The sequence below is a fragment of the Panthera tigris genome, chromosome E1, assembly GCF_018350195.1.
Source record: "Panthera tigris isolate Pti1 chromosome E1, P.tigris_Pti1_mat1.1, whole genome shotgun sequence".
NCBI lineage: Eukaryota > Metazoa > Chordata > Mammalia > Carnivora > Felidae > Panthera > Panthera tigris.
Window position 1 is genome coordinate 44,242,981 of NC_056673.1, and position 11,738 is coordinate 44,254,718.

At 46.3% G+C, this 11,738-nt stretch overlaps 1 protein-coding gene across 5 annotated transcripts in view; it reads left to right on the top strand.

Moving 5' to 3' along the window:
• Window positions 1-11,282, top strand: part of MYL4 (myosin light chain 4) — a 29,355-nt gene extending 18,073 nt beyond the window's left edge. For all 5 annotated transcript variants that reach the window (XM_007088234.3, XM_007088232.3, XM_042967881.1 and 2 more), the window contains 6 exons: window positions 474-501; window positions 7,911-8,060; window positions 9,301-9,474; window positions 9,960-10,037; window positions 10,594-10,638; window positions 11,145-11,282. In XM_007088234.3, the coding sequence (XP_007088296.1) occupies window positions 474-501; window positions 7,911-8,060; window positions 9,301-9,474; window positions 9,960-10,037; window positions 10,594-10,622 (459 nt within the window). In that variant the 3' untranslated portion in view covers window positions 10,623-10,638; window positions 11,145-11,282. The remainder of the gene's footprint in view (window positions 1-473; window positions 502-7,910; window positions 8,061-9,300; window positions 9,475-9,959; window positions 10,038-10,593; window positions 10,639-11,144) is intronic.
• The last annotated feature ends 456 nt before the right edge of the window (window positions 11,283-11,738 follow it).

Genomic DNA, 11,738 nt, shown 5'->3' on the forward strand with positions numbered 1-11,738 from the left:
GCGCAGAAAGAGAAGGCGTGATTGGAGGAGGTGGATCGCCAGTGGGAAAGGGAGGCCGAGGGTGAGGAGCGGTGGGCGGTGGGAGAGGGATTGCGGGTGGATTGTGGAGTAGGGATGAAAGCGAGTGTGGTTTCTTGCCGGCTGGGATGAGGAATTATTTACATTTGACCCAAAGAAATTACAATAGGTGTCAGCATAGGTTCTAACATTATCTAGCATACTTCTCTTTCTCTCTTTCCCTCTCATTGTGAGCCATGGCTTCACAAATGGTCCTGACGGAGCTCTGGTGGCTGCCCTATGTGATAGCCTGTGAGCCGTGGCTCCTAGTCAGGAGGCTGGGTTCTGTGCTCAGTCTCCTGCCCTGCTTATTGGTGACCTGCGGGAGGTGACTCCGACTGCGATGGCGGAGGCCACTTGTGCTTCGGGAGCCTTCGGCAGTCTCAGCCTTCATTCCTGTGTTTCCCTCCCCACAGATAGACTTCTCTGCTGACCAGATCGAAGGTGAGTACTGACAAGCCCACCTCCACCCACACACCCTCTGTTGCACTTTCCTGGAAGAGGAGGAGGAGGAGGAGGAGGAGGAGGAAGGAGAGCAGTAGTTGTAGGTAATAGTAATCACTGTCATCATCATCGATAACCTGTATTTGCCAAAGGTTTTCTGTGTGCCCATTTTCAACTACAACAGATATGTCCTTCCTTCCTTCCTTCCTTCCTTCCTTCCTTCCTTCCTTCCTTCCTCTCTCTTTCTCTTTCTTTTTTTTTTGAGAGAGAGGGAGTGGGGGTGGGGAGGGTCTGAGGGGGTGGGGGGGGGAGAGAGAGAGAGAGAGAGAGAGAGAGAGAAAGAGGGAGGGAGGGAGAGATGTAAGCAGGCTCCATGCCCAGCACAGAGCCCCGGGATCATGACCTGAATGGAAACCAAGAGTCAGATGCTCAACCGACTGACCCACCCAGATGCCCCTAAATGTGTTATTTCTTAAGTGTTTTACATGGATTAACTCACTTAACTCTTACAACAACCTGATGAGATAGAGACTGTTACTCCCCCCATTTTACAGTGATAACACTGAGGCACAGAGAGGTTTGGTAGTTTGCCCAGTCTCACACAGGCAGTTGGTAGTGGAGCCAGGATTCAAACTCAGGCAATCTGATTCCAGACCTGAATTCCCACCTGTTCTGCCAGACTGCCTGGAACATATTACATGCACAGCACAAATGTCTTTTTTTCCCCTCCACCCCCAAAACCTACTATTCAAGATATTTAGAACTCCCGTTTCTGTTCCTGGTATTAGAAAGCCCTCCTTAGGTCACTGGCGTCCTCTCCCCTCACCCTGTAGCCCACTGAGGTGCTCACTCACTAAAGGGGGAAGGGTCAAGGGTGACTTTGGGGTGCTTAGTCCACCTGTGATCCCCACCACCAATCCTTCTCCATCTTTGATGAAGACATAAAGTTTTATTAAGTACAGCTTCAAGAGAAGCGTCAAGATCTCCTACCCTCCGACCTGATTATTGCCCATCTCCTGTAGGAGTCTGGTGTTTTGGGAATGGAATGTTTCATCATGTGATACCTGCTTTATAGCTGGGGCTCACTGCCATTGCAACTTATCCCTCTGTTTTCCCCACCAGATGCCTCCAGGACATAAAATCATGGGAGCTGGAAGGGACCTTGAAAGGTCCTCTGATCCAACCCCTTGATTTTAAGCACATAACTGTATTTTTAAAAAGTAGACTAATACCTGCAAATGGTTAAAAAAAAAAACATATACTACTTAAAAATAAATAATGAAAAATAAAAATATTTTCCCTTTGCTTTCCTCTGATGCTGATCCCTCTCCCAAATCCACTGTTGATAAGACTACGTGTCCTTTGAGAAAAATATAGTGATATACCAGTATGTATAAAATGTATACATATTGAGTCATGTGATACATACTGTCCTATACCCTTTACTTAACGCATATTTGGATTTACTAATATATAATATATATTACTTGATACTGTATTTTGGTATCTTTTTATAGTTTATACAATTTTTCATTTTTAAAAAGAATTACATTCTTTTCTTTTTAAGTTTATTTATTTATTTTGGGTGGGTAGGGGCAGAGAGAGAGGGAGAGAAAGAATCCCAAGCAGCCTCTGCATTGTCAGTGCAAAGTCCTACTCAGGGCTCGATCTCACAAAGCATGAGCTCATGACCTGAGCCGAAATCAAGAGTTGGATGCTTACCTGACTGAGCCACCCAGGCGCCCTAAGAATTACATTCTCTAAAAAAGAATGGATGCACCTTTTAATTTAATGAGGCTAGCATTGCTAGACCTTTAGGCTGTTTCCAGTTGGGGGGTATCGGCATGGTTTCCCCAGGGGAACTTCCTAGCAGGGGGTCAAAGGATACATGCATTTTAAACTGTAATAGTTATTGCCAAATTGCCTTTCCAAAAAGTGATGCCAGTTTACCCAAACACAGGGCATGAGAACTAGTGGATGCATTTTGAAACTAGTGGATTGAATCTGACTCTGCTTTTGCAACACCCTGTGGATGCTCACTTTTCAGTCAACAGTCTGGGGTGCAGTGAAATACTTAAAATTGACTTCAGTGTATTTTATTTTATTTACTTTTTACTTTTTATTTATTTTTTAAATTTACATCCAAGTTAGTTAGCATATAGTGCAATGATGATTTCAGGAGTAGATTCCTTACTGCCCCTTACCCATTTAGCCCATCCCCCTTCCCACAACCCCTCCAGTAACTATCTGTTTGTGCTCCATATTTAAGAGTCTCTTATGTTCCCTCCCGCCGTTTTAAAATTATTTTTGCTTTCCTTTCCTTATGTTCATCTGTTTTGTATCTTAAAGTCCTTATAAGAGTGAAGTCATATGATATGTGTCTTTCTCTGACTAATTTTGCTTAGCATAATACCCTCTAGTTCCATCCACGTAGTGGCAAATGGCAAGATTTCATTCTTTTTGATTGCCGAGTAATACTCCATTGTATATATACACCACGTCTTCTTTATCCATTCATCCATCGGTGGACAGTTGGGCTCTTTCCATACTTTGGCTGTTGTTGATAGTGCTGCTATAAACATGGGGGTGCATGTGTCCCTTCAAAATAGCATACCTGTATCCCTGGGATAAATACCTAGTAGTGCAAATTGCTGGGTTGTAGGGTAGTTCTATTTTTAATTTTTTGAGGAAACTCCATACTGTTTTCCAGAGTGGCTGCACCAGTTTGCATTCCCACCAGCAGTGCAAAAGAGATCCTTTCTCTCCGCATCCTTGCCAACATCTGTTGTTGCCTGAGTCGTTAATGTTAGCCGTTCTGACAGGTGTGAGGGAGTATCTCATTGTGGTTTTGATTTGTATGTCCCTGATGGTGAGTGATGTTGAGCATTTTTTCATGTGTCAGTTGGCCGTCTGGGTGTCTTCTTTGGAGAAGTGTCTATTCATGTCTTTTGTCCATTTCTTCACTGAATTATTTGTTTTTTGGGTGTTGAGTTTGATAAGTTCTTTATAGATTTTGGATACTAACCCTCTATCTGATCTGTTGTTTGCAAATATCTTCTCCTATTTCATCAGTTGCCTTTTAGCTTTGCTGATTGTTTCCTTCGCTGTGCAGAAGCTTTTTATCTTGATGAGGTCCCAGTAGTTCATTTTTGCTTTTGTTTCCCTTGCCTCCGGAGACGTGTTGAGTAAGAAGTTGCTGCAGCCAAGATCAAAGAGGTTTTTGCCTGCTTTCTCCTTGAGGATTTTGTTGGTTTCCTGTCTTACACTTAGGTCTTTCATCCATTTTGAGTTTATTTTTGTGTCTGGTGTAAGAAAGTGGTCCAGGTTCATTCTTCTGCATGTCACTGGCCAGTTTTCCCAGCACCATTTGTTGAAGAGACTGTCCTTATTCCATCGGATGTTCTTTCCTGCTTTGTCAAAGATTAGTTGGCCATACGTTTGTGGGTCCATTTCGGGGTTCTCTATTCTGTTCCATTGATCTGAGTGTCTGTTCTTGTGCCAATACCATACTGTCTTGATGATTACAGCTTTGTATTACAACTTGAAGTCCAGAATTATGATGCCTCCTGCTTTGGTTTTCTTTTTCAAGATTGCTTTGGTTATTCGGGGTCTTTTGTGGTTCCATACAAATTTTAGGGTTATTTGTTCTAGTTCTGTGAAGAATGCTGGTGTTATTTGGATACGTATTGCATTGAATATGTAGATTGCTTTGGGTAGTATCGACATTTTAACAATATTTGTTCTTCGTATCCAGGAGCATAGAATATTTTTCCATTTTTTTGGTGTCTTCTTCAATTTCTTTCATAAGCTTTCTATAGTTTTCAGTGTATAGATTTTTCACCTCTTTGGTTAGATTTATTCCTAGGTATTTTATGGGTTTTGGTGCAATTTTAAATGGGATCGACTCCTCTATTTCTCTTTCTGTTGCTTCATTATTGGTGTATAGGAATGCAACCAATTTCTGTGCATTGATTTTATATCCTGTGACTTTGTTGAACTTATGGATCAGTTCTAGCAGTTTTTTGGGGGAATCTTTTGGGTTTTCCATGTAGAGTATCATGTCATCTACGAAGAGTGAAAGTTTGACCTCCTCCTGGCCAATGTGAATGCCTTTTATTTCTTTGTGTTGTCTGATTGCTGAGGCTAAGACTTGCAATACTATGTTGAGCTTTAGTGGATTTTAATTAAGTATATACTTTTGTGTAGACACAAGCATAGTGGTACTCATGAGGACTAGAAAGTCAACTAATGACCACAACTTTTCATTTTCCAAGTGGGAATCATGGTCAAAGCCAAGGGGGACGGCTGGTTGCCTCTTTCCTCTGTGAAGATTTTTAGGGCTGTGGCCTAATTCCTTTCAGTCTGTCATCCCTCTGGCCTTGAAGATGTTTCTTATTTTGGATCGGAATTGTTTCTGTTTTAATTTTACTCCTGCTAGCTCTTCATTTGATCTTTGATGAAGCTGAAGATGGTTGTGTTATGCTGGAAATAATGTTATTTGGAATGAAACTTTGGTATTAGCCCTAATTCTGCCACTGTTGGCCATGAGACTTTCGGCAAGTCACTTTTTTGAACCTTAATTTTCTTATTGGCAAAGTAATATTTGGTTCTTTTCAATTCAGAAATTCTGTGACTCTTTTCAGCATGTCTTAGCTTTATATTCTCCAGGTGATATGGCCCCATTAAAAAAAATGTTTATTCATTTTTGAGAGAGGGAGGTGCATGAGCAGGGAAGGGCACAGAGAGAGGGAGACAGAGGATCTGAAGCCAGCTCCACACTGACAGCAGAGAGCCTGATGCGGGGCTAGAACTCACAAACCTAGAGATCATGACATGAGCCAAAATCCGATGCTCAACCGACTGAGCCAATGAGGTGCCCTGGCCCCATTTTTTTATGCTGTTTTGTTGTTGTTGTTGTTGTTTTTTTTTTTTTTTTTTACCATAGGAGTTAGCTTCTAACTCTTGATTTACCAGTCCCTCTCCAGATTTCCATATTCTTGTAGGAAGGAATTACCACCTTTGCTCTTTGCACTAGTAAGCACCTGACTACTACAGACTATTGAGAAAAGGTTTCTTCTGGGCCATGAACATCACCTCTCATGCACCCCGTGATCACGCTGGCTTTGTCTTCTACCTAGTAGCAGCCCTAAACTCCAGTGTTTGGGGTTTCTGTGCATACCAGGACTCTGCAGCAGGCTGGAGTTTAGCAGGTAAAGCAGGTCCTTCCCTCCTCCTCCTCCCTCCTCACTATTTTCTTGGTGCCATGAATCCTTGGTCAGAAGTCATGGGCACACTGGCCTATAAATGAGGGTAACAATACTTGTAGCCTAAGGTTTTTGAAAGATTAATGAGGTAATCCATACAACATTATTAGTGCAGATCTTGGTCCGTTGTAAGTGATCAAATCGCAGGTCATCGTTCTTATTACTTCCCCTGTCAGGTCCCACCCTCCTAATAAGTATCATTATGGTCTTCTTTGATGAGGAGACTCCTTTTATTAAACCTGACCTCACTCTTCTGAATGAACTAGAAGATCAAAAAGTCTGAGTTCAGATTCGGCTAACATACATTCATCGAGCACTGAATTTGTGCCAGAAGCCATGCTCATTGCCTTAAATGTTAAAAAAAAAATTTGTTTTAATCCTTCTAACAAAACTGTGAGGTGGGTGTTATTTCCTTTTGGCAAAGGAGGAAACCAAGGTTCAGTGAGGTTAAGTGACCTGGCCAGGATTGCATAGTTGAGTGGTAGTGAGATAATACTACCTCCATTGTTCGAGCATTTACTATACGCTGGCCATTTTGTTAAGATTTTTAACATACGTTATTGTATTTAATTTGAATGTAATTTAAGAACCCTATGAGGTAGGTGCCATTTATGGAAGAGGAGAGGTTTATGGAGATTAAATATTTACTTGCCCAAGGTCACACAGCTAGTAAGCAATGGAAATGGAATTTGAACTCAATTATTCAGTAATTGCAAGACATATGGTTTTCTATCTTTTTAAATTCTTACAAAGCCCAATAAAGACTTGCAAGTTGGGGCGCCGGGGTGGCGCAGTCGGTTAAGCATCCGACTTCAGCCAGGTCACGATCTCGCGGTCCGTGAGTTCGAGCCCCGCGTCGGGCTCTGGGTTGATGGCTCAGAGCCTGGAGCCTGCTTCCGATTCTGTGTCTCCCTCTCTCTCTGCCCCTCCCCCGTTCATGCTCTGTCTCTCTCTGTCCCAAAAATAAATAAAAAATGTTGAAAAAAAATTAAAAAAAAAAAAAAAGACTTGCAAGTAAACATCTTGGGGAACTTGCTTTGATGTGCAGAATGATTTGTAAATAATCCATAAGCAGCCTCTAAGGAATAAGTGTTTCTAACGTATATGGTGAGGGTTTAAAGCAGCTTTCTTCCTAAGTGGTTCACGCATTCTTTGGTTTACGTTGTTAATCTATCTGCTTAGTAAATCATTTCTTTGCCATTCCCAGTCCAGATTATCCCCAGTAATGAACTGGTTGAATCCAAATTAATGAGGAATTAAGGTTCTTTGCAAAAGGCCCAGGAGTGCCTTAATTCGGCCCTGCCTCTTTGATACCTAACCTGGTACCTTCAGGAATCGAGTCCTAGCTCTGAGCTGGCTCCAGAACTAGGGAATACAATAATAGCCACCATTTGTTAATTCCTTTAAAATGCACTAGACAGCATGCTTGGTGCACTTGGTAATCCGCACAGCAACCCACTCAGGGGAACATTGTATCCCTGCTTAGAGCTAAAAAAAAAAAAAGAGGGCCGATTAAGGCTAGTAGTTTGCTCAAGGCCACATGCAGGTCAGTGGTAGAGCTGGGGTGGTCTGATGGTCTCTACCAGGTCAGCTTGTCTGGCCTGGAAAAGGCAGTACTGATAGTAGCCAGCTTTTGAACAGGTCTTATCACTTTGCAAAGTGCCTCCACACGCTGCCACCTCCTTTGACACTCACAGTGGAGCCTTACTCCCTGTGTTTGCACAAGGAAACAGTCTTAGCTGGGCTTATTCTAAGCTACCCAGCAGAGCCAAGATGAGAACCCAGGAATCCTGACTTCTGAGCTAGTGCTGTTTTCATTTCCCTGACATTTTCCACAGGCAGGCACCTCCCCTACAGCAGGGAAGGGTGGATGGATGGGAGCCATGGAGCAGGGGAGACATTGAGGTTATATGACCATGACTGATAGATCCCAGGCCCAGTGCTGGAGCAGGTCATGTAGTCTCCAGGATGCCCCTTTGATTGTCAGAAGATGGTGTGGGGTGGCTTCCAAGGAGGGGTTGGAACGATGGCCGAAGGGAAATACTGAAATGTTTTATCAACCACATTGACCTGCTCTTCAGCCTGGGTGGGTGGAGGCTGATCAGCCTTGGCCCAGGGGCCTGCAGTCGGCTCTTCTCTCTGCAGAGTTCAAAGAGGCTTTCTCGTTGTTTGACCGGACGCCAACTGGGGAGATGAAGATTACCTACGGGCAGTGTGGGGACGTGCTGCGGGCCCTGGGCCAGAACCCCACCAACGCCGAGGTGCTGCGTGTCCTGGGCAAGCCTAAGCCTGAAGGTCAGTGTGGGCCTTGTAGCTCACGTCCTGGTGTCTGTCCCGCTGGCCCCTGGGGCTCTTTCTCCTCTCCCACTTTAACCCTTCAAGACCAGCCCCCCTCCCCAGGTTAGGAGCTGTTCTTGTTTTCCCTGTGAGGTCGGAGCTCCTGGAGAGCAGGAGTGACATTCTGTTGCTTCAGTGTCTTCCTCTGATGCCCCAGGGTGCAGGGAGGTGAGGCGGGGATCTGACCACGAACCACTTGCCCGTACCCCTGCACCCAGTTGCTCTTAGTTGAGGTGTCACCACCCTGAAATGTCCTGTGACCACTTGTTTCCAATGAGGGTCAGAGCACTAAAAATTGCAAATTACTTGTTTAATAGAAGTTGGAGCAGACTTGAGATGAGCTCTGTAATGATGCCTCTTTCGCTCATTTGCATTCAGTAGGTTTTGGGGGATGAGTTTCGAAAGTGATATAAGGGAATGTGTCCCATTTGTGAATATCACTTGTCATGTATGGGTAGTAAGGTTAACAGCTGCTCCAACACACATGTCCTTCTGAGAGGTGTAGGTACTAAGCGGGGCAGGCAGACCTGGGCAGAGCCCCCAGCCGGGCGGGGGGCTGGGATGCATCTCTAGAGGCTTCCTGGGCTCCATCTGGATCCTTCCCCTCCTCCTCTTGCTGGTGAAGACAACAGTGTGGGGTGAAGGATGTGGGCAGGAAAGGGTCAGAGGACCAGCAGGCCTGCTTAGAGGTTAAAAGATGCTTGGAATTTCCATTTTTGGAGGTTCCTGTGTTGTTATAAAAGAAAGAATTGCCAACATTTGCGGTATTTAAAAATTAAAGCTTTTAACACATGTCAACATGGGAAAAGTGGGTTAGTTACAAAAGGATTGCAAATTTATAAAAATTATTGATTCAGAGTTGTCCCAGGCAATGCGGTCTAGTAATGAGACCCAAAGGGAGAATTTTGCAAAATTCTCTTTTTTTGCAATCCTATTGGTTTACCTCTGTGACATGCCTGTCACATGTCACAAGTCTACCTTGTGAATGTGAGGCCTGGTTCTGTGACCTGTTGGGCCCCCTCAGATCCTGCTGCGGCCACCCTCAGCTCCCCTGCCTAGCTGGCCACCCGGAACTGAGAGGTCTGGCTGGGAGTCATGGCGGCTTTCCCCTTCTACCCCGGTCCTGACCTGGCAGAGCTGGGACCAGGCCCCCTGCTGACCCTCTGCTCCCATCACATTGTTTCCTTCCTGCCTACAGAGATGAATGCCAAGATGCTGGACTTTGAGACATTCCTGCCCATCCTGCAGCACATCTCCCGCAACAAGGAGCAGGGCACCTATGAGGACTTTGTGGAGGGGCTGCGCGTTTTCGACAAGGAGAGCAATGGCACCGTCATGGGTGCTGAGCTTCGCCATGTCCTTGCCACCCTGGGTATGCAGGCCGGTGGTGCCCGAGTGGGAGGAATGGAGGGTGGGAAGTGCCCGGGTGGCATATGTTGGGGGCGTCCAAGGGCCCTTGCGTCCTTAGAATCACATCCTGATTCAGGCCCTGTCTCCCCAGGCCCAAGGTTGTTCCAACCTTCCCCAACTGGCTTTGCTCAGCTGGCTTGGGAGGAGAAGAGAGCAGGTTGGGAGAGCAGACAGGGATGAGGCCTGAGACGTGGGACCCAGGGCCCCTGTCCTTGTCTTTGCTTCAGTCACCGAGGCCCTGGTCTGCTTGCCCAGTGCTGGCTGTAGGGCAAAGGGAGAGGCCTCGGGGAGTAGGAGGGACCTAAGACCCTTGGCTCCCCTTCCAAAGCTTGGATGTCCACCTCCCAGACCTGGGGAGCCTTGGGCCTTGAGACTCAAGGGAGTGCTAGGGTTTTGCCTGTCCCTCCTTGGCCATCTGTAACTCAGAGTCTACTTCTCCGACCCCAGGAGAGAAGATGACCGAGGCTGAAGTGGAACAGCTGTTGGCTGGGCAAGAGGATGCCAATGGCTGCATCAATTACGAAGGTATCAGGTCATGCCTCACTCCCTCGGACACCTGGGCATGGTGGGCACAGTTTGGGCTGGGCGGATCTGCAGAATAGGACGGAACAGATCCAGGGCCTGGAGGCTGTGTGTACCAGATGGGCAATGGTCAGCTCTCGGTGGATGTTCTTTTCCCTCCTTGCAGTGAACAGCATAGTATAATGGAAAGGGCACAGGGTTTGGAGATAGATCTGTGATAGACTGGCCGTGTGACTTGGATCAAGTCACTTACCTTCCCTGAGCCTCAGTTTTCTCATCTGAACAATGGGGTGGTGCTGGTACCTTTCTCAAGGTTGCAGGGATTAGCAGAGAAAACGTAGCTCATTTTGTCCATGTCTGAGTGTCAGCGGCGAAGACACAGGGCAGAGGTTCCGTCTCTTCTTCCAGCTGCTCCCCTTCAACCCCAAATAAGAGAAAGAGTCACAGTCTGGAGAAAGGGTGGTGGGGAGGTTGGAAGTCTGGCGGTATATGGGAGGGGAAGAGGTCCTAGGGGCTGGGAGGTGCCAAGTGTGTGACTGATTTCTGTTTTCTTTCCCAGCCTTTGTCAAACACATAATGTCTGGGTGAAGCAGACCCGTCTAGGGTGAGTGCGGCCTCTCCCTCCTGGTCCCTTCTGGGGTGTTCCAGGGGCTCCCAAACACCACCACATGCCCTAGAGCTTTTCTGTCCTAATCCTACCCCAGATTAGGGGTAGCGGGAAACTGGAGGGGGTAACCGGAGGGGGTCATGATGGGAGAGCAGCTTTGTCTGTCTACCTATGCTCTCTGTGCTCCTGCCCTTGCTCCCTTCCAGCCTGGCCATGCGCTCTCCCTGGTCTTTGCACCCTATCTCCACCCCCATCAGTCATACCTTATGGCCTCTCTTAGAGGCTCTCAAGGCAAGACCATTTCCTTAGGCCTGGGGTCCCCTGTGCAGGCTCCTGCAGTGAAATCCAGGTCCTGGGTAGAAGAGAGAGTGCTTCTGGCCGGTGCTCTGGACTCTGTTCCTATTCACTCCCCACCCCCTGAGCTCCCCTGGGCTTAGGGCCATCCTGATTGGGGTGTGGGGTTTGTGATAAGGGGCTGGGGTTCATCTAGCACTTTCTTTCAGGTGCCTGGCCCTTGGCCTTAGCCTTTCTGGGGTGAGTTAAGCAAGAGGCCCTGAGTGACTGAGCTGGAACTGGGGTCCTGGACTTAACCGTTGTGCCGCAGCCCCAAGGACTCCCTGTAAATAAACAGTTTGAGCAAGCCTGGGCCAAATTCTCTGATTCCAACCAGTCTCTGAATTTTTTTTTTTAAAGTAATTAATTGAGGTGTGTGTGTGTGTGTGTGTGTGTGTACGTGTGCGCGTGCGTATGAGATATGAGGTTTCATGCATATTCCTCAGAGAAATGAGTAGTATCTGGGAGCTGGGAGACAATATACATACAATATAGAATTTCCATCTTAACCATTTTTAGTGTATAGGTCTATGGTGTTAAGTATATTCACACTGTGGTGTAACCAATCTCCAGAACCTTTTCATCTTACAAAGCTGAAAATTCTATGTTCATGAAACACTAGCTCCCCGTTTCCCCCTCCCCTGAGCCCCTGGTGATCACCATCCTACTTTCTGTCTCCATGAATTTGACCGCGTTAGATATCTCGCGTAAGTGGAGTCATCCAGTATTTGTCTTTTTGCATCTGGCTTGTTTCACTTAGCATA